A 22,563-nucleotide genomic window follows, 5' to 3' on the forward strand; every position below is an offset into this window, starting at 1 on the left:
ACCGGTGCGGGTCCCGGGGCGGCAGGCGGCGCTGCACCCCTTCGCGCGGCTACCGGGGCCGCTCGGCTCCGCTCGGCCCCGCGCCCGCCGCCCCCGCCCAGCCCAGCCCCGCGCTACCGGCGCCGCCGCCGCCCGGCGATGCCAGCGGCCCCCGGCCGCAGCGGCCCGCGGACGCGGCGCTGACCTGGCGGAGTGGGCCATGGGCAGCGGCGGCCCCGGCCCGCACGGACGGCACCGGCAGGTACGTGCGGCCCCGGACGGAAAGTTTGGGGCGGGCGGGGTGGGACGGGACCCCCGTGCCGGGCACGGCGCTCAGCGGCAGCGCCGTCGGGGCCCCGCGCCCCTGCCCGGTGCTGGTCCCCGGGGCGGTGCGAGGGGGTGGCCGCGGCCGTCCCGCTGCGGGGCAGGGCCGTTACCGGCGGGGAGCGCCGGGCTCGGGGTGCCCGTGGGTGCCGGTGCGGGGCTCCGCAGCGCAACGCGCTCCTGGTCCGGCCCGGCCGGGTGCAGCGCGTCCCGGCCCGGCGCCCCCGGCGGCGCGGCCCGCGGCTCCCCGAGCGCCCCGCGCTGCGGGGCGGGGGGGTCTCGGCCGGTCCGCGCAGAAGTTTCTCCGCGCCGGCTCCCGTCGTGAGCCCGGTTACAGGGGACCCCGAGAGCAGCGGGCGGCCCCGCGGGACGGGGTGCCCTCCCCGAGGGGGCCTGGGGGTGGTCACCGGCTCGGCAGGGTCTCGCCGCGGGGCTGAGCCCTGGCCGGGGGTGCGGTTCCCCCGGTGGAAGGGCTCTGCCAGCCCCCGGAGCCGCTCGCAGCCTGGGGCGGCAAAGCGCTGCGGGAGGGATCCGCGGTTACTGCAGCCGAAAATGCTTCTCCCTGGATGGGGAACCGAGAGCAACCGCCGCCCGCCTTCGGTCCGAGCCGTGCCGGCAGCCAAAGCCTCGGGCGGGACGGGTGGGAGGTGGGCTTCGCTCTTCGGCTACTTCATTCCCCCCTGCTGCAGCTCCCTCGGCCGGGGTGGGCTCGCTTCTGGCCGGTGCCAGGCTGGGGTGGTGCGGGGTGCTGGTGTCCTGCTGCCGGGCGGGCTGGTGCAAGGGGCCGGGGAGCAGCTTGCACAAGCCGGGGGTTCCACTCGCCTGCGAGGGGAGGCTCAGTGGTCTGCAGGAGAGTGTGAGTGGTACCAGTCCTGTTCTGGAGACAGGCAGGAGCGGATCCATGCCGTGGTGTTGGGCAGGGAGCAGGAGTCTCCTCCTCCTGCCGGTTAGCCATCCCTTTTGATGCAGTATGTGAGGCTTGGGGGGCTAGTCAGCGTGCAGGTGCCCTTGCCCTGGCAGAGCTCGCTGTGCTGCGGCACCCACACCCCGGCAAAAAGCCTGCACAGGTGAGGTGGTGTATCTCCTGGGGAAACAATTTGAGCTGTCAAGTCCTCTGCTTTCCTCCATTGACAAGACTGACTGAGCTGTTGTTGACCTTGGGTTTCAAAACCCCTGATGAGGGGCCACGCTCTGCCAGAGAGAGGTTCCTGGCACTGGATGAGACTGAGGTTTGAGCTGTCAGCAGAGCTGACCTTCAAACTGCCAGAGGCAGTGGGGTGGCTGGGATTCACTGAGCGAAGGAGCAGGAGCAGGCCTGTGCTTGGGTGGAATTACAGTTAAAAACTCTCCCGCTCACCTTGACTGGGAAGGAAATGCTGCAGACGCTGGAGGAATGAGCAAGGAGCTGGAAATAAATCAGCATAAAGGAGAGGATGAGAGAGCACACTTGGGGGAAAGAGCGTTCTGCATTTCTGTGTGCTCCCCTGCCACCTCTTTGTATGGTCGGAGGGTGCGTGCCTCGTGCTGTACTCACTAGCACATCTGTGGGACTGGACTGCTGTAAGTGCACCCCAAGTAAGACCTAAATGAAGTGTGCAAAAGGACTCAGCTCAACCTGGAGCTCTGGGGCTTGGGCTAGGCTCCCCTGTGGTGGGGGTTCCCTCTGGAGGGGAGCAGTGCAGTGTTTAGGGCAGTACGGAGCATGGGAGGGCGCAGGAATTGATGCGTGAAGCTCCTGTCAGCACAGCTCCAAGCGGGCATGCCAGCCTCCTGGGCGCTGCCCCCAGCTCTGCGGCCACAGTAGCTCTGACTTCCCAGCTTTGCCTGTAATAGAGCATCCTCAGTGCTGCAGAAGGAGCGAGGAGGTAGCCAGTCTGCTGGCCTGCACTGCTGAACCTGGAGGTGTGGAGGTTGCTGCTGTTGTCAGTCTGTGCTCAGAGGATGGCAGCATCTTGCTGACCAGCCTCCCCACGGACCCCCAGCCTCACAGCTTGTTCCCAGGACCACCAGCAGCAGAGTGTCTCGGAGGTTCAGGGCCCAAATCTCACAGCCTGCACACGGCTGAGCATTTTCTCACCTGCCTGAGGTGGAGGATCCAGCACTTGGCTGATTTTCCAGCCTTGGGGGAGAAGGGAGATGCCCTCTGCCAAGCCTGCCCTGCTGCTTTTGCCATCTCTTTGGCTGCTGGATGCAGAGCTGTTCTTGAGCCTGTGTTGTGCTTTCCCAGGGGACCGTGAAGGTGTCTCCTTGCTTGTCAGAATCTTTCAAGAAGGCGTCAGCTTCTTCAGGAGACTCAGCAGCCTCTCCATGCTGCTGCCATCGCCTGTTGTGCAGCCCACGGAGCTGTGTTTCGGGGTGAGGGAAGGACACTTTCCCTCCGGGCAGTGTCTGCAGGCATGGAGCTAGCAGTGGTCTGGGGGTCCAGCCCTCCCTCTTGTATGAGGAGGGGTCAGCTTGGCCACTGCTGTCATGAGGTTTGCCAGGTAGCTGTGTGGCATGGCAGGGATGCACAGGGTGGTCATGGGTGTGTAGCCTGTGCCCTGGTCCTGCACAGTGGGGCACTTGCTAAGATGGTCTGACTTTTTGCTTCAAGGGAGTATTAAAATGAAATTGCTCCCTCCAACAGCAGTGTAACATCTCCAACATCGTGGGAAGGTTTCTGTGCCTGCTGGGCTCCAGCCCGGTTTCTTCTCCACTCTGCACTGGGGTTCAGGGCTGCCCGGCACTGAGGACCCCTGGGTTGTGCTCTGTTGGGCCAAAGTCTGCACCTCTTCCTGCACCAAACGAAGGTGCCCAAGTTCCAAGAAGTGCTGAGACAAGAGGGGTATGAATATAGCTCTCAGAAAACTGGCAGAACTGTAGGGCCAGATGTGCACAAAGGTTGGCAGTGCTGGAGCTGCAGTGGGGAGAGCTTGTGTCACTCGGCACAGAAAAGCAGCCGGTGTGCCAGCCTCCCCCACCTCTCTGTCTCTTTTCTGGGTGGAATCCTGCTAACTATAATTATGCAGCTCACATGGACCGTTGCAAACAATGCTCCAGACCAGCAGGACTTGGAGCATAATTTGGCATGACAGAGAGTCCCTCATTAGCACTGTGGGGTGCTGGGCTGCGTTCCAGCTGAGCTGCGGATGGAGCAGTCCTGGCTGGAGGGTCACAGTTCTACGTGTGGCTTTAATGGAGAAGGAGGAAGAAGTCTCCAGTTCTTGTGACTGGCAGAGTGGCTGGGGTCTGGGAGGGCAGCGTGGAGCTGCTCCTGGTGTGCCTGTGTGTCTGTGTGCTGGGGGAACCTCGATGAGCTCATGTGTGGGTGATGGCCTGTGCCCATGGAAAGGGACGTGGGCCCATGTGGAGGAACAGTCACCTCTTACCATGCTGGCCACAACAGAGATTTATTTTCTGAGAGTTTGGGGCACTTTGTAGTTACTTCAGGTCTCAGTTCAGCCCCAAAAGGCGGAAAGCAGCTAAAAAACGTTAATGAAAAATTCCACAGAACTCCAAACAGAGCAGAGTATACCGATATTTTCAATCAGAATTAAGTGCTTTGACATGCCAGAACACCACTCTTCGTTTCAAAATGACATTCCAGGCTGAAAAATTTCAAGTCAGACCAAACATTTGTAGTTGGAGTCTCATGACAATGGAGGTTGATAACTGTCAAAATAGCAATTTCTGTGCAGCTGTGTTTTCTAATGGGAGTTTATGCATGAGTGGGAGCCCTGAGTGCCTGTGCCGGTGTGGCTGCGGGGAGGAGCATCGCTCCGATGGCTGCTGCCGGGGATGGCACCTTTTGGCCTTGTGATCCTTCGAACCCCGCATGCTCTCCCTGGCCGCCAGCTTGGCTCCTGCTGCTCGGTGGCTTCCCTTTTGAGTGAGGTGTGGACAGTGCAGGCTGCATTATTGATAACTCTGTGATTTATTTATGCTTCCTTGGCTGTAGCAAACAGCTCAGCCTTTCTAAGCTAAATATAGTTTGCACTGGGAGCGCATCTCTGTCCTGTGCAGGATGGAGGCAGCCAGAGCCAGCAGTGCACTCGCTTTTTGGTCTAGCTGAGAGAGTTGGGGATGTCTCCTGGAGTGTTCCATGGGCAGGAGCTGGGGCTGGGCTCCTCCAGAGGGGCCTTGTTGTGTGCTGTGGGGCTCTGTGCTCATGCTTGGGAGCTCGGCTGTGCTCCCTGCATGGAGGGGGAGCCAGTGTGGGCTGACTTCCCGCAGGGACCCAGCTGCTCTGCTGGAAGCTGCGTGGGATGTGCGTTGGCATCGGGGGCTCGCTGCTGCAAGAGATGCAGAAGCTGGTGACAGCATCATGTCTGCTGTCCTCACATCTGGGCTGCCAGGTGTGCTGCTTTGTGGGGCAGGACAGATGTGGGCTGTGGTACATGTCCCAGCACAGCTGGGGCACAGCTTGTCCCTGGCTCCCCTGGTCCAGCTTGGCTGTGTGTGTGCAGAGGCACAGGAGGGCTTCGTGCCCAGCTCCCGGCTGGCCACGGCGCTGAGCACCGATGCACGCAACTGCCCCTGCGTTTATGTGAAGGGCTGAGCAGCTTGGAGAAAGCTGTTTACTTTTTCATTGAGGAAATAGCGCGTGTTTTAAGCTGGCATCAATATTTACATGATGGGTTGATGCATCTCTGAAGGGACTCCGACAGTGCAGGCTGTTGTGTGAAAATCCTCTCTGAGGAAGCCTCTTGCAGAGCAGACCCTGCCGACAGCCCCGCTGGAGACTGCCTAAATACAGCTTTACACGGGGGAGTTGGCGCAGTCTTGTCACACCAGCTTGTGCCGGCTTCAAGGAGTGATGGCTTTTTTGCACATTAAGCCATCCTGGGTTTGTTCTGGTGATGCAGTGCCGGCTTGGGACTGCCTTGTTCCTGGGCAGTGGTGCAGGTCTGCACAGCTCCTCTGGCCCCTGCAGCACAGGGTATAGCCTGAGTGAGGGTTGTGCTGGAGCAGGATCAGTCCCTTGTCACCCAGCGGGCAGGGATGGAGCCAGGAAGGTAAGCGGCATGCCTGCATGTCCGTGCCCTCCTCAACCATGCTTCAGTCTGCTCCTGGCCAAGCTGACTACCCCACAGTGTTAATTAGGAGTATTTTCTTACGTCTACATTCTTTTCTAGCATAAAATATGGGGGGTTTTGTCAAGATACCTTTCTCTTTTTTTCCTGGGCAAATGTCAACGTTTTTGGTGACATTTTCTGATTATTTTTTTTTTTCCAGCTGGGAGAATCAAAATGGAAAATATCATTTTAAATCAGCATTTTGGAATGAAACATTTTTCATTTTGAAATGTCAGTTTAAAACGGAACAATTCATTTTGAAATGCTCCAAAACAAGAAATGCCCTTTTACCACCTCAAATCACTTTGTTTTGATTAAAAATGTCAATGTTTTCTGTTCTAGCACTTCATTATATGAGTCTGTTTCACTGTCTCAGGCTGGTCCAGAGCAGGTAGAAACTTAGAAGATGGTTCAAAATTAAAGATTTCTTCTCCCCGCAGCCTGGGTTTGTCCAGTGCCTGCCCGGAATCCCAGCACTGCCCTCGCTGCCCATACCCCAGGACTACCCTCAATGCCCTCGCTGCTCGCGTTGGCCCCAGTGGGTGCGGGCAGGGAGGCTGGTGCAGCGAAACTCACCAGGGAGGGGACCGTGGGTGCGAGCCTTGTATGGGGCAGGGGCAGCCCAGGCACCCGCTGTCTGGTCGTGGCAGCGCTCCTGAGCCTTGGAGTCATTGCTGCTTGTCTTTGTGGCTTCTCGTTAATAAATTACGATCCAGCACTGAAGTTTTATGGGGGACATGGTTATTTGCCCTGGACCTGGTTAGATCTCAGCAGGCAATAACTGAGGCCAGGAGGCTGTCACTTTGCTTGGCAGATGCTGAGCGGAGATGTTGCTGTCAGAGCTGTTATTGCTTGTGCTGCTGCCTGCAGAGCCCCGGAGCTGTTTCCACCTGCAGGGCTGTGGCTGATAAATAGTACAGAGAACATATTTAAAGCAGTCGACAGTAAAATACCAAGTCTTTGGGAATTTGAATTTTTCCTTAAGGGCTCCAGATGATGTAAAACTCTGCTCCTTCCCAGCACGTCCTGCATGGCATGGGTGCCAGCGTAGTGCCCTGGTGTGCACAGAGGTGCCAAGAGGGGTGACAGGGGGACCCAGCACGTTCACAGGTAGTGGACGCAGTTTTGTGTCAGTATGGTTTTATGAACTTTGCAGCTACACTGAGAGGAGAAGCAGCCCCAGAAGAAGGCATCACGCTGGGACACTGGGGTGTGGGTCCTGGTGCTGCCGCAGGCTGCGTGTGTCTGCCTGAGTGTCAGCTGCCCCGTCCCTTGGCTTCCCGTGTGGCACTGGCCCTGGGGCAGCCGGCACAGTCAGTCCGTCCATCTGTCAGTTGACGAGTGGTTTGCAAGCCTGTGAGAGCCAAACCTTGGGTGTCACTGCAAAAGACCTCAATGACAGTGTGTAACCACACATGGAAAAGGTGATACCTGGGATGACTCACTGCTGATGTACCGTGGCTCCTCCCACACACCTGCGTCTGTGCTTAGTATTTGTGATCTGCGTTAATAACATACTATAACAGGCCTGATTTTGCACTCTTGATGGTAAAAATTAGGAGCAACTCCTCTGAAGTGGATGGAGTCCTGCTGCTGTTCAGAGGGCATGAGCAGGGTTACGGGCTGAGCTCCCGGAGAGGTGCCGGTGTGTGCAACGGGCAGGCGGGTGCTCCTGTTCATGAGGGTGTGTGCACTGATGTGGGACCAGCCAAGCTCCAGAGCATCCCCGGGCCTGGGGATGTGGTGGTTCTCACTCCCCAGGCACTTGCAGCAGGTATCACTGCCCGTATTTCTCTTTCTCCTTCTAGATGCACTGATGTCTTCCCCTTGCAAAGACCTGACCTACCCAAGGTTGGCAGATGCGCAGGTGTTAGCGTGAATCCCCAGTAAAAGGTAACTATCACTCATCTGTGCTACTGCTGGTGTGATTTCTTTGTCCTGCTGCGATGGCCCATGATGCTGAAGAAGTCTGAGGGCGGTGGGTGAATCCTGGGTGCATGCCCTGCCTCCTAGGGCCGTGACCCCGCAAGGAACCCATCCTGGTCCCTGTGGCCGTGCATGTTCAGGGGCTGCACCGCTGTGTGCAGCAGCGTCGGTGAGTGGGGGCTGCACCTTCCAACCCTCCTCAGCCCCTCTTCCTCCGCACATCTCTTCTTGTTTTTGGTAGAATGAGTGAGAGAGACATACAAAGCCTGAGCAAATGGGTTTTCGTGCTCACTCTCTGCCTTACCACACTGTGGGGAAGACTGACGCTGGCCTCCACCCACCACAGAAGCCATTCAGGTAGGGGAAGCGATGTCCTCGCTATGTGCGTCACGCTCCTGTGCGATCGCCCTGGGCTCCTGTGATGCTGGTGGTACCTTGGAGTCTCTATGGGATGCCCAGGGTGGGGGTTCTGTTGGACCTGAGATGTTTGGTGAGGGGCCAGGGGCAATCCCTTGATCCTGGGTGGGAGGATGTGTGTAGGTGGTCTTGGGCTGTGGCACACAGCAGCTGCAGGAGCGGATGGGTGTCTCTCTGGGGGCACCTCTGTGTCTGGCCCCATCACTGGGCTCCAGGTGGTGAGGATGAGCATGCTGAAGGTGCAGGGGCAGAATCCAGCAAATAGTCACTGAGAGACACCAACGTTTTCTCTCCAGTGCCGCTGTGACGGCTGTGGGATTTGCGCTTCTAGTGTTCGTGCAGGCAGGAAACTCTCTGGGCTGCTCCTCGGAGACAGGCAGGAACCTGGAGCCTTATAGCAGTAAAGCTGTTCCTTGGAGTTATGACTTGTAAATACTTAATATGAGGCATTTAAAAACTGTTGCTTGGTGAGTCTAGCTAGTCTGAGGAGCTGAGAAGCTCGTTTCTTTATGTCTATAGCAAAATCTGAGGCATATCTATATGTATTCAGGTTATTACCAAGGTAATTCTTCATCTGTGAGCAGTGAGATGTAACTCTTTCCATCTAAGTTGCCACAAATATCACAAACCATACTTGTTATGCAATGGACTCTCCACTTCAGGCTTTCATTAGAAATATAAATTTTCAGACCTGTGGTTGTAAAGATCATCTCGAAACATGGAACAAGTATAAACTGATGTAGAACTGAAAGTCTTGCTGGAAAGTGTAGCCTTGGCTCTGGGGTGTTAATTTGTTATTCTGGCAGTGGCTTTGAGATCCCCCCTGCGCGTGTGGGCTGCAATGCTCTTCTGTGCAGTCGATGTGATTTTTGGAGGGGTTACGTGAAGCCACGGTGAAGTTGGTGTCGTGAGAAGAGAAGCAGCTGAGAAGTCGTGCTCAGCCCTTTGTGCCCATCCCGCCTGGTGCGGAGCGGGGATCCGGTGGTCCAGGGCTGGGGGTTCCTCTCCTTGGTGGTGGTGGGAGGCTGGTGTTGCTGGCAGAGCTGTGCAGCAGGGTGGCAGAGTGAGGGCTTGGAGTACAGAGCAATCCTGGGGTGCCTGCGGTCTGCCTCTTGCGCCTGTGTTTGGGAAGGAAGGTATTTAGGGGTTAATTTGACATTGTTTGTGCTCTTGCCTGACCCACACCTAACCCTGTCCTATTTCTGTCATTTTTGCCTGACAGTTAAAGCAGTTCTAATCCTATAATCCCTATCCTCATTGCTTAAAACCAAAACCTGTCTTCCAGAGTGACTCCCTCAACCAGTTAGTCAGCACTTACCTGCCTTACCCTCTTTCTAACCTGCAGCAGGTGCATGAGGAGATAAAACTCTGCAGTCATTTCTGGAGTTACTTCTTGGCACCAGCTCAGGACTCCCCAGGATGCAGGCTGGGGCACTGCCCACAGCTGGATGCTTGTCCAGCCTGCCTGGTCCCGGGGGACGGAGAGCCCCCCTCCTCGCTCCTCGGCTGGAGCCATTTGCAGGGGAGCTGCTGCTTCAGGGAAGAGTCAGACCTGGCATTAATAAAGCAGCGTCTCACCTAGGTTTAAAGTGCAAATGCCCAAGCGTACTCACGGGGTGTGAATTATGTATAAGTCTCGCTCCATACGTGAGGAGACAGGCTCGTGGATTCACGTGCTCACAGGCAGGGAGCCAGGGTTTTTTTTTTTTGCTCACACAGACTTATCCACAGTGGACCAAATCTTGTACTTTGTATTCAAGCAAATTCTAATCCACAGCAAAGAGGGCATGCCAGGAGCAAATACTTAAAAGTTTGACCCCGCTCTGTGTCTGTATTAACACGGTTTCTCCCTGTGCATCCTGGTTCCCTGGCATTGTAAGAACTTTGCATGGCTGCACTGGCAGCTGCCGCCTCTCCTGGGCTGATTTCCATGGGCACAAACCAGGAATTCTTAGTCTGCTTGCTGAGTTCTTCAGCTTTATTTTCCTGTTGTCTGCCCTGTGCTTTTGCTTCATTTGGGACTGTTTTCAGTAAAGTTTGAAACGCACTTTCATAATGTTGTGTTCTCATTTGCAACTGACAGGCACATTCAGAGCTTTCAAGTGCTTAGAGCATTGCACTTGTTCACAGTTAAAACCATGTGTGGCATCGAAAAATGAGCAATAACGGAAAGATCACTAATTGTGACGCTGTGGCCACAAGGTTTCAGAGCCCCCAGACTTATGAATTTCTTGAACAGAGAGCCTGCATGCAGACCCTCCAGGGAAATGCCGCACTGTAAACATCTGGCTGCAGAAATAAGATGGAATCACTTGTGCTCACCCAGCACATGGGGAATGCTGGTGTATCCGAGTGGAGCGGTGCTTCCTGGGCTGTGTGGCTGGACTTAGAGCCACATGAATCAAGTGCAGAGATTAAGTCGTTTGGAAATGGAATAGGAAACTCCTCGGTGAAGAATGATTCACCAGCAGTTTAATCCCCCGTATAACAGCAGTGAGTTCTACGTGATGAACAAGGCTTGCTTGTCTGGATACAGCTCCCACAAAGGTGGCCCCAGCATCTTCAGATAAACCCCTCTAATGCTGATGATCAAAGTCCCATCTTTGCCTTTGTTCACATTCATCGCTCAACCTGGACCACAAGTAAAGGCATTTAGTCATCTGGGATTTGCTTTTGGGAAATGAGGTTCTCTGGGTGAATCGAAGCACCGATTTCTGATTATCTTGTAAGAGAGATTTACTGGTCAGTGCATCGCTGCTCAGAGTGAAGACAGCAGTTTGATGGTGTTTATTTGTGAGATGCTTCTGCAAGATTCCCTCTTGCTTGGGGAAGTGTTGGTTCCTCCATCATGTGCAGCCTTTAGATCAAGATGCTATATTTTTCTAAGCCCCCCTCTGTAGCTGAGGCAGGAGCTGTGCTGGGTGTGTGGGAGGCATCACTCAGTGCTGCGGAGGGAGGCAGGTTGTGTGTCGGGAGCTGTATCCCACAGCTGCAGGGTGCCTGTACAGGTTCATCTGTTGCATGATGGCAGGATGCTTCCAACTGCTCTTGACACAGTCCAGATATTTGGCTTTCTGCTTGCAGGTGTGAAATGATGGGATTTGCACGAGCAGTTCATGGGTGTGCACGTGCTCATTTGTGCAATGAAGGGGGACAGAGCATAATGTGGAGTCTTGAGGTGACAGGATAGTAAAAAATCCCAACTGACATGCAGTGATAAGGAGCAATAAAAACAAGCCTGCTTCTCTCCAAAAACCCTCCTAAATAATACATGCATCTAAGGCAGTAGTGATTTTTAAGACTTTAATTATTTAGTGAATATTAGTAGTAGAGCTGTTGCAGGGCATGGAGTAGACCACTCACGCCACTGGCTGCCCAGGTCCGCCCTTTGTTTCCCACTGCCCCCCGGGCTGTGCCACCCTCCGAGCAGAGCGCACTGCTCTGTTCCCTGCTGGGGACCGGACCCTCTGCCTCCCTCCTGGTTCTGCCTGTCTCTGCTGTGCTGATCAGCCCTTCTCTGGACACCTGGACCCCTTGAATGGCATTTCAGTGCCCAGGAGGAAGGGGTTCTGACACAGAGGGTTTGGGCATTGCCTGGCAGTTACAGGCATTCAGCTTCTCTTCATTTTACAACTCTCCACCAGCAAGCAGAGTGATATTTTACACTGAACATGTGGAGCTGTGCCCATGCCTCCCTGGGACACACAGAATGTGTCGTTTCAGGTTATTCTGTAAAAAAACATGTTCTGCCACTCACTTAAAGGTCACCTGGAGTAGGACAGCGTTTTTATTTTGTTTTTGCATGAAGGATTCAAAAGCCTTGTGCTCTTACAGTGCTTTTACGGTTCTGTGAGATAAGATTTTTTTTTTTTTTTTTTTTAAGAAGGGTTCCAGCAGGGAAATACCAGTTAAATGGGAGGGAGAAGCATGCCAGAAGCTCTGGAACTCATCCCAGGCTCTCTGGGGGTTTCCAGCTCTCAGTGTTAAACACACCATCAGCATTTTCAGTCCTATCTGGTTCGAAGTTTCCTGCTGCTCAGCAAAAGGAGAAGAAGCTGCAGGGAGCTCTGGAGGAGCCCATCGCTTTCTCTGTGCTCAGGCTTTTTTCTTGCTCTTCCCAAGTGTGTGACATGAAAGTTCAGTGTGGCAGGGAGCCGCTCAGCAGTGGCATCTCTCTCCTGCCAGCATCCCTTGGCATGGGGCTGCTCATCTCCTCTGCGATGAGGAAACAGCAAAGCCTCTTGCTGACATCCTGGGACTCGCCGTATCTGGTGCAGAGGGATTCATTTGTGTTGGTTACAACCCCTCAGACTCCTGAGCTCACTGGGATATTGAGGTCCACGGCACTCGTGCCTGGTGTGGTTCGCGTTCCCTGCAGCTGAGGTGTGGGAAAGCAGGTGAATCTGTTTGGTGCGTAGGAAGCCGAGGTGCTTTAACACCGGGTGGAGTGCCTCTTCTGCTCCCCATGGGGCTGCCCCTCCTGCTCAAACGCAGCCTGCAGCTCTCTTGGGAGCAATCCCTTAGGAAGGGGATGCACCGTGCCCTGCTGCAGTGCCTCGGGCTGGGGCTGGCATCTGAAGGGGTCTGTGCAGCATGGAAATGCCTGGGGCAAGTTTCCTGTGTAATTGTGTCACAGGGCAGGATATTGGATGTTCACAAGACCTTTAGGCAGATGAAGGTATTTCACAGCCCAAGAGAGGGCCTGGTTCCAGGGGTGTGGGGGTTCCCCAGCTCTGCCATCAGCAGAGCCCTTGCTGCAGGGCTGTGTGTGCCCCTGAGGGGGCTGTGGGGCTGTGCCAGGAGGCTGCCCAGCCTCCGTGGTGTGTTGGTCTGAGCTGTTCACAGTTTGAATCCCAGAGCAGGTGAGGTGGGAGCAGCCTGGCTGCGGGCGATGGGGTGCCTGCCCCCACACACTGTGCTCCTCCTGGGGCAGAGGCTGCTGGCACTGCACTTTACTGCATGATCCCACTGGCAGCAGCTGCCTGGGCTCTGGCTGGCTCAAAGGAAAGCTGTATGCTTCTGAGGGAAAACAAAGGCTTTCTGAACTTCTCTGTTCTGAGGCTCGCAGCTGCCCTCCGTGCTCCTCACACAAAAGCAGACCTGCACCCCTGGCACTGCATGGCTGACTGCAGCCCCGGGCTGGGTCTAGCAGGGCTGGAGCACAAAGCAGCATCTTAGCAGTGAGAGCATCTCTCGTCTGCTATGGTTTTTGTCTTCCCCGTGCCCGGGCAGCCAGGGGCAAGATGCAAGCTGGAGGTGGACTGTGTCCATCTGTCGTGGTGGGAGCACCTTCCTTGTGTCTGCACACCCATAGCCTGCTGTGGTTCCTTGGTGTGATGGCAGAGTCACGGTGGGTGCCCATGGGCTCCTGCTGGGGCAGGATGGGGTTCCAGGGCTGCGGGTCCAGTGCTGCAGTGCTCAGCCAGCTGTGGTAATGCAGAGGAGAGGCAAATTTTTCTTTATCTCCATGCTGCACCTTTTTGAGTAAATTAAAAGGGCTTTGGTGTGTTAGCACACTCTTATTGCACGGCTGTAATGAGCGATTTCTCAGTTCTGCCTGGCTCTCCCTCAGCTGAAGCTTTTAAAATTAGCTGAAAATGAGAAGCCGGAGAGCAGGAGTGAGAGGGAGCGGAGCAGTCGTCTGCCCCTTCCTCCTGGGAAGAGCTCCGCTAATGAAGCTTTGCAGAGAGGCTTTTATAAAAATGAGTCAAAACCACCGCTACATGTGAGCACTCGGGTTGGAGGGTATAAAAACCCCTGGGGGTGGGGTGCACAGGGTGGTGAGTGACTCCTAGTGGTCCTGGACCAGAACATGGTGAAATGTGGGTTCACAGTCAGGCAAAGCCAAGGACCCCTGCTTATTCCTCAGATAATTTGAAAAATCCCATTAACTGTAAAAACAAGGCAAACCAGCCACGTTTGTGTTGTAATGAGTTACTTCCCTTCTCACTTTTAACGAAGTCTACCATTTCTGCATACAAAAAGAATGGAAATTATCATTAAAGCTGAATTATGATGGCATTTAAAAGGGAAGATAAAATTTATGGCCAGAGATGCTATTACAAAATACTTCCAGGACAGGTAATTGTGTAAATATTATGGGCAGAAATGGAAGTGATGGTTCATTAAAAGGAAATGACCATGAAATTAACAATAAATAAAGCCAATTTAAAGCCATAGTAATTGCTTGGCCCACCCTGCCCTCGTGCTGGTGGGTGCAGGGCGCAGGGGTGCCTGGCTCCTGGCCGTGGCTCCCCAATGGAGCCGGCTGCGAGGGATGAGCAGTGTTGTCACTGCCCAAGCTCATGCTGCAGCTGCACAGAAAGGGCCAGTCTTGAGTGTCTCTGCCCTGGCCCCAGGCTGGTGGCATTGCTGGAGAGCGGGTCCCGGGGCGGCTTTTTGTGTCCTGCCCTTTTGTCTCCCAGCGGATGCTCGCATGGGCTGGGAAGAGGAGAGGGGCAAGGACTGCTTTGGCTGGAAGCTGTCGCAGCTGTGCCTGGCTGGCACGAGCTGGGCGGTTGCCCTTCGATCAGCATTTCCCAGCAGGGATGTGAAAATGTGGCTGCGAGGCAGAGGGATTTCCCCCAGTGCCTGGAGATAGATCCTATTTCCCAGAGCTTTCGTTTGCAAAGGTGAAGCGGCTGCTTTCCAAAAGCTCCTCGAAGGCAGTCGAGGTTTGCTGGTGAGCGTGGCTATGTGCTGGGGACCCACAGGAGCACACAGGGCAGCCCCCCCAGTCCCCTTCACGTGGCGGTTCCTGCAGAGCTGGGCAGGGGACACCAGCGTGAACCTGCGGCACAGACTCCCTGGGCTGGCTGCCTCGCTTCGTGGGGTTGGGGTTGGATGGGACCCTCAGCACCACCCTCCTGGCAGTGGCTGGGGCACGAAGCAGAGCTGGGAGCAGGATGGCAAGGGTGGGCTGGCAAATGCAGGTGAGGTCGCAGCTACTGCCAGAGCTGCGTGTGCTGGGAAGGGGCTGAGTGTGAGCTCACAGGTACCTCCAGCAGCGGCAGCGTGCCACTGCTCCCCGCAGCCCTGCATGTCCTGCTTGCAGCCTTTACTGAGCCTTTCCTTTGCAGCCAGGTCTGGCAGCCTGGGGTGTGCTTGTCTGCACATGTTTTGGGATGGCACGCTGCGGGAATGCAGCTTCCCTGTCCTCCTCACAGCCTGGCTCCCACTCACTTGCAGAAGTAAAAGCCTGTTCCTGGTGACCCAGGGGATGTCTCAGTGCATGGCTCTGCGCTTGCTCCTCCGGTACTCATTAAACAGGACCTGCAGGGATTGCCCGCTCGGGTCATGGGAATGAATTCTATCCAGCCCTGGCTGGCTAATTTGCATTGTGCTTGTGTGGGCCATTACCCAGCGAAAGTCATTGATTTGCAATGCATAACTAGCTTCTAAACCTGGATCCCAGAGGTGATAAGCCAACACATTAGTTTTCTTTCTTCCTTAATATTTTAATGGCACTGGGAGGGGGAACAGTAGAGCAGCCCGGATTTCTGATGAACACCATGATATTTCTGTGTCACTGCAGGGCAGAAACACTGTCCTGGTTCTCCCTCCTCCAGCCAGAGGTGGTACTTTGAAGCCAAAGGCATCATGACACACCATCCTCTCTTGTAGCAAAGTGTGCATCTCATCAGCTTCAATTAACTAATGTGCTCATTCATTTCAGTAAAGCTCTTGGCTTGGCCGTGGCAAGAGGCTATTAATTTTGCTGGGTTGGATGGGTGTGAGGGCTGTTGGGAGTAAGAGCTCAGATGCAGGAGGTCTGGAGCAGGACCAGTGCTCCTCCTTAGGGATGGGATGGGGAGATGCGGGGCAGAGCCACCTGTATGTCAGCAGCAGCTCTGGGGCGATTGCCGGAGGTTGGGACAGTGCTGCCCATGCTAGGCTCTCCCGATGCTTCGGTCATGGCACACGCTGGCAGCGCTGCCTGGGGGTGGCAAGCGGGAGGTGGCCTGGGGGCTTCAGGGCACAGCCTCACCTGACAGTGGCTCTTTGTCCTCCTGCAGTGCACGTAGAGCCTGGCACGTGCGAAGTCATTGCAGCTCACAGGTGCTGCAATAAGAACAAGATCGAGGAGCGCTCCCAGACAGTGAAATGCTCCTGCTTCCCGGGGCAGGTGGCAGGGACAACAAGGGCGGCTCCCTCCTGTGTGGATGGTGAGTACCCTGCAAGCCGGATACTGTGCATCCCTGACTGCGTCTTCTGGGTCGGTCAGGCTGGTGCAGGGTTTCTGTGCCCCAGGGATGAACAGAGGAGACCTGCCCAGGGGCTCCTGCAGTGAAGCAGAAGGGGAGAGGCAGCATTCTGGGGATGCTCCATTGGCGTGGCTGTGTCCCCCCACCCCGTGCAGCCCCGGGCTGTGTGCCATGGGTGGGTCATGGTGCTCTAGTGATTCGAACTCCTCCAGTGCGTTGCTGTGCTATGGCCAGGTGCCGCAGCATCGATCCCTGCATGTCTGCTCGCTGCACTGCTGCAGCTGGGGGCAGGGATGTGACTCCAGCCATGAAGCACCATCACCTGCGAGGAGCACTAAGCAAAGCTCGAAGCATCTATATTTTATCAAATAGCATCACGTGGCATCACTGAAGGGCTGGCAGGAGTGTCTGCAGCCTCTGCCAGTGCGATATTGACTGGCTTTACAGCCAGTGTCCTGTGAGTGCATTTGTGTGCAACACCAAGAAATGCCAGGAAGAATTGTCAGGGAAAGCTTTTGTTGTCCCAAACAGCTGGTGTGTTGTCATTCCTAAATGTAGAGGAGCCCAGTTGGGTTACCCATGTTGGAGGCATAACATACAAGAACTTAACAGAGTAGAGGGGTAGTAGACAGTCCCTTTGCCTCTGTAAGTGGAACCCAAAGTAGGTTACTGAGCAGCAGTGTTCTCCTTGCTCTTGCTGGGAGTGAGGACAGGGCTTCCATTAGGCTTTTTACCTGGGATAGGGAGAGAAATCAGGGTGTTTTGGAGGTAGGCGGAGCAGCTGGGTCAAGTGAGGCCAGGCTGGCGATGAGCAGCTCTGGGGAGGGGGGCTGTGCTGGAGAGGGGGGCTGCACCTCCTGCCGCCAGCCGAAGGCAGGCAGGGCTGGCACCCTCGGCGCCCCGCCACTGATGCCCTCCTCTCTGCCAGCCTCCATCGTGCTGCAGAAGTGGTGGTGCCAGATGGAGCCGTGCCTCGACGGGGAGGAGTGCAAGGTGCTGCCCGACCTCTCGGGCTGGAGCTGCAGTAGCGGCAACAAAGTGAAGACGACCAAGGTATGTCCCCTGGCAGGGTGCTGGGGGGAAGCCTGGCTGTACTTTTTCCAGCTTGGAGCAAACAAAACCCAGGGAAGCATCCCCAGAGAGTGTGCAGGGAGGGGAAAGGGAGAGCTCCAGCTTCTCCAGGGCATGCACCGTTTGTTACAGATGCACCAGCGCAGAGCAGAGGGGCTGGGCTGGGCTGTTGTCACTGGTGCTGGAGGGGTCGCTGGGGGTGGTACAAACCCCAAGTGGGTCCCACAGCTTTGCTGATCAATAACTGCCGTGAGGAGGCTCGGTGAGGAGGGTGTTGCGTGGTTCAGCCCATGAGCAGATGTGCTGAGGATGTTTCCCTACCAGCCCGGGGCTGCTCCTCAGCACCTCCTGGCTGCTCCAGGGCAGCAGGTTGCTCGTCCCAGCACAGTGCTGCAGCCCTGAATCCGTCACCGCTCCCCGTCTGAGGCAATCATCTGTGACAGAGCACTACATGATTATTATTTTCATGGCTTGCTGAATGCCCCAAAGAACAAGGTGTAATTAAAATTTTATCAAACTCATTAGTAATTACATATATGCCATGGTTAATCAGTTGCATAATTTTGTAATCATTGTTCATACTGTTGAGTGTAATTATTCCTTATGCTTTAGTTTTTCTCACCCCATATCCCCTGCCATAAAATTATCCTATTAAGTTATGTTGGGATTTTTTTCATTATTGCTATTATTTTTGTGCACAGAAAGCACTTTCATGCTCAAGTGTTTTTATGGACATCCAAGAAGGTTCCTCTGGCCCTGGGCATCCATCACTGACCAGTAACTGCAGCACTACTTTTAGTTTATTGTCTTTTTCCTGTCTTAGTATTGTTTGTCTGGTTTCCCCCCAGCTGCTAACTCAGCTCAAAGCCTCTGCTCTGGCATTGCTGTCCTGGGGTCTCACTGGGGACCATTCCCACCTGCAGGACCCCAGGGCTTCTGCCCTCCTCCCTCGCCCACAGCCCCAACCTCCGTGGGCATGCTCCTAACACCCCTTTTGGGTCCCTCGCCATTGCCTGGGGAGGTGGCATTTTGGAAACACAGACCTATGTTTTCAAAGGGACTTTTGGTGATGTTGGGTGCCCAGTGAGGAACTGTGCCCAGGGGGCTGGGTTTTCCCCTCCCAGTCCCCTCTGCAGACAGACCCTCAGGGGAAGCTGTAGCCAGAGCACAGGGTTCACAAACAATCCATAAGCTGAAATTTGAAATGACCACCCCGTTAAATGAATGCAAAGAGAAAAATCATATTTGCATCTCCTGAGACTGTTTGCTGGCAATTTGTGGATGGGAGAGTCAGCAGGATGTGTTGGGTAACTCACCTGCTGCAAACAGATTGACTGTTTCCATTAGCAGACACCTGCCACACTCTTCCTTCTCCTCTGCCCGCAGGTCACACGATAGCCTCCGTGCAACGTGGTGGCTGACCAGCCTTGGCGCTGGTCCCCAGTGCTCTGTGGAGCTGTGAGCAGCAGGACATGGCCCAGGTGGTGCCTGCAGAGCTGGGATGCTCCGGGACTGCTGTCCTGCATCTGCTGGTGGGACCATGGGGTCAGAGCATCCGCTGAGCCCCAGCTTCCCCAGAAGCTGCAAGTATGGGACCCCAGTGCAGCTGCAAGACTCCTGTCACTCTGTGGTCTCCTCCTTCCCTATGGACACACTCACTGACCAAGAAATGGGCTCATTTTCCTGTCCTCTTAAATAAAATACTCCAGTTGTGTAAGAGCTGTTGACAATACAGAGACAGACAGATGGCAGTCCCCCCAAATGGGCTTTATTCTGGAATAGCTGAAATCTGCTGTGAGTCGCCTTTCCCCATCTCCCAGGATGCTGAATCAAGGTTGCCGTCAGGAACTGGGAAGTCAATGGTTGTGTGAAACTCTCCCCTGCCTGGCTGCCGGCTCCCGGCCCAGCGGGTTCCCCGGAGCAGGCGCTGAGCTCCGGCCTGATCTCAGTGGCTGGTGGGCTGCTCTGCGCCTGGGGCATTGCGTGTCCCCTGCCCCAACACCTGCCTGCTGTGGCCACCTGTGGCGGATGCGGCGGCATGGCCGGGGGTGTCTGACACCCCATCAGCCCCCGGCGATGGTGAAATGTCTCCATGGAGCATGCTGCTGGTTTCTCCTTCCTTGTTAATTACATTAATCAGGCTGCGAGTTTAATATGTTTTCTACCATGCAAGTCCCAGGCACCAAGCTACTGCTTGTGTTTGCAATCGAATTTCAGGATAACACGCAGGGGAAGCCCTCGTCTGCCTGCGGGTCTGGTGTGCCTGACACCGTGCTGATGCCCAGCCAGAGAGCCAGACCATGCAAGGCTTTGTTGCATTAATGCAAAATAAAGAAAAATGTACCATCTCCTGGCCCTGAGCTCGTGACCTTCTCCAGGACACACCGTTTCCCCTGGAGGGGCAGCTCGAGGGGGAGAGGACGGGAGCCCCATGCTCCCGATGTCAGCCAGGCTGGGGGCTCCAGGGCTGCTGTGCTGGCAGCACACGGCCTGAGCAAGCGTATTGCGGTGGAGAGCGGGGCCAGTGCCTCCCAGGCGCCCCAGCCCTGCTCTGTGACCCACACGGGGGGCCACGCCGGCTCAGGAGGGGCTGGGGCTGGAGTGCACAGCGTGCAGCCCGGGGGATGCTGGGGTGCAGGCAGCTGCCTGCCTATGTGCTCCAGCTGCCACTGGTGGGACTCGTTATTTAGACATTTTTGTAACAGGGTATGTAATACCTGCTCCAGATGTGATGTAAATACCAGACTGTGAAATAATAAATTCATTTTAATCTCTGCAAAAAATCTTTTCATTCAGCAGCAAAGGGAGGCTTTGGGAGCTCTTCTCTTGCTGACCGGATCCGAGGTGGAGGGGCTGGGGCTCTGCCCTGGCCATTCCAATCCCAACCGGCTTGTGCAACGGCGGCCGCTCTCATTACTCATGCAACTGTCTAATTCTCTGGCTCAATAAAATCTTTTGGCTGTGACTTACACTCTCTAATTACACATTGCATTAAAAAGGCATACTCTTTCATTTAGCTGAACCGCAGAGGAGCAGTTCGGGTGATGCTCGGCAGGCTGATTTTCATCTCGGTTTCACTGATGTTGCTGCAGGGTTGAGTCTGCCCGTGTCTCTGTTTCTGCATGCTGAGATCTGACCAGCGACAACCTTCTCCAGCTCCAGTGGGCAGGGAGCCGTGCTCGGGGCCACGGCCGCTGATGTGCTACCAGCGCGTTTGTCCTGTCGTGGGCCCTGCATGGCTCGGCTGTTGGGTTACCCAGCAAAGGGCTTTTGTGTTTTGTCAAGTATTTGGAGACAGTTTTTTTGTTATTATCTGTTACGCAGGCTGGAATGGTTTGAGAAGCAGCAGAGGGCAAAGCCCAGCAGAGGAGCCAGCAGCTGCCTGTGCAGCTGGGGCCATCAGGGTGTCCCAGCATTGGGACATCACTGGGCTGCCGGTGGGACAGCCCTGGCTGCGCAGTAGCTTTCTGTCTTGGGCAGCTGAATGAACATAAATACCTTTGAGATGGCTTTCCTCCATCAAAGGAATGAGATGAGCCTGGGCCACAAGTTATCAGGAGAAGGGATGCACAGCAGGAGCATCCTTCCCTGGGGAAATGAGGCTAAGATGGACAAAAGATACAGAAAAAAACACCGTCAGCTTTCTGTACCTCTCCTGATGAAGAGCCCTATCTGCTGGGAGATCTTATCAGTTAAAAACAGAAAAACAGAGGGGAAAAAAACCCACATTCAGAATAATCGGCAAGAGATTCCTCAGCAGTGAAAAAAGAGGATCTGTCCTCACAGAGAGGAAAGGCAGGACTCATCCCCGAACATAGGACAGCACTGTGAGGAGGGAGGCAGAGGGCAGGGGACAGGACGGGACAACTTGTGCCCCACTCTGGGCCAGGGCTCAGGGCGAGGGACAGGGCTGCAACAAACAGCCGGTCAAGCTCATTTATTGAGTGTTGTTCCCAGCATGAATAATTTACGGCGCCGCTCTTGGATGACAGCTGGAGAGAGCAGGGGCTGGTGCTGGAGGCTGGGCTGTGCAAACCAGCCTTTCCCTCTGTCTCTGCTCAGCTGAAGCTGGGCCAGGTGAAGCCCCCGAGCCCCTGGGCTTGCGCCACCAGCCCCAACGCGGGGGTTGCCAGCAGAAACTGCTGCTCCCCCGGTCACCAGGGGCCAGAGGGGCCATGCACCCCCTGAGCTGGGGGTGCAGGGCAAAGGCAGCTGGGGGCAATAGGCAATCAGGCCCCAGGACAGCTTTAATAAAGGAGGCAGGGGGTGGTGGGTCCTGCTGCTGCAAGAGGCATGATGCTGCTGCTGCGGGAGGAGGTACTGCTCTTAACTGCTCTTGTTCTGTGCAGAAGCTGTGCTGTCCCTGGTGTCTTTGGGGCTGGGCTGTTTCCCGCTCCTGCCAGCCAAGTGCCAGGGCAGTTGGGCTGGGGAGCAGCAGGTGCTTCAGCTGCTCGTTCTCCTGCTCTGGGGGAGCAATATGGCACTGGGAATGTGCTCTTGCTTTGTGCTTTCCTAGCAACCTTCCCATGTCTCTTTTTTTCCCAGTTCTGGGCTGTCGGGGGGGGCTCTGCATGGCCCTCCTGTGGTGTCCTGGGCAGTGGAGGTACCTCCATGCCTTGGCCACTGCTGTCCTGCAGGAGAGGGGAGCAGCTTGCTGCTGCCTACACCCACATGCGTGTCTGCCTGGTGGGGTTCTCCATGCCCCTAGGCTCAGCACAGCTGTGGGAAGATGGCACTTTGTCCTCTGCCTCCATGGGGATGTACAAGGACTTCTTCTGTGTGCTCCTGCTCTGCCCTTCACAACTGATAGCAGGCTGGGAGCTTTAATCGTTTCTGCTCCTCAGGTCAGGTACTGAGTTCACCCCACCAGTGTGGGGAGGGCGTCCCATCCCTCCATCCCCTCCCAGGGCTCTGGAGGGGTTATTCCCTGGTGTTAAGCCCTTGCTGGGGGCCCTGCTCTTAAGGCTTTTAGGATTAGTCTGTACATGAGTGAATTCTGGCCAAGGAAGTTTAACCAGAGAGATGCCAGTAATGAGTGATTCCAAATTGGATCGAAAGCAGCAGCCAGGGCTCATCAGGGCCATGGGCAGTGGGAAGGTGAGCAGCACAGGGATGTGCAGGGGTGCTGGTGTTGATGTGTGCCTGCTGCAGCCACACTTGGTGGCAAAGGGCGCTTGAACCGTGCCACTCTGGGAGCAGATCCCTGCTGTGTCTGCTAAGCTTTGGTGGCAGAAGCTTAACTGTGAATAAGCTGCACCTGGAAATCCCCAGGTGCCTGCACCCCCCACCAGACCTGATCCCTGTTAGCTCAAGTGATTGCTGAGCTGGACGCTGGTGAGCTCTGCTTAAGTACCTCCTTTCCCTCCGATACTAGCTACAGCCTGTGTGAGTGTGTGCTTGAGGGAAAGAAGAAAGCTGGCTCTGGAGGAGAGCTGAAAGCCTGTTCTAGCCAGTGAAGGCTAATTAACTCATAGCAATCCTAGAGCAACATGCCTTAATTTCTCCAGGATGCTTTGCTGAGAGCTTCCTCTGTCCTCTCCTTTCTCCTTGTACAGTAGCTCCCACACCACAGTGCAATGTCCCTGCGG

General features: G+C 55.5%; 1 protein-coding gene across 1 annotated transcript; it reads left to right on the top strand.

Moving 5' to 3' along the window:
• Positions 1 to 19,940, top strand: TAFA3 (TAFA chemokine like family member 3). The gene is made up of 6 exons (XM_055728302.1): positions 1 to 241; positions 7,166 to 7,250; positions 7,525 to 7,640; positions 15,716 to 15,865; positions 16,833 to 16,957; positions 18,362 to 19,940. The coding sequence occupies exons 3-6, from the start codon at positions 7,526 to 7,528 to the stop codon at positions 18,371 to 18,373; spliced, it is 402 nt and encodes a 133-aa protein (XP_055584277.1). The 5' UTR covers positions 1 to 241; positions 7,166 to 7,250; position 7,525; the 3' UTR covers positions 18,374 to 19,940.
• The last annotated feature ends 2,623 nt before the right edge of the window (positions 19,941 to 22,563 follow it).

The sequence above is a fragment of the Falco cherrug genome, chromosome 16, assembly GCF_023634085.1.
Source record: "Falco cherrug isolate bFalChe1 chromosome 16, bFalChe1.pri, whole genome shotgun sequence".
NCBI classification, from domain to species: Eukaryota; Metazoa; Chordata; class Aves; order Falconiformes; family Falconidae; genus Falco; species Falco cherrug.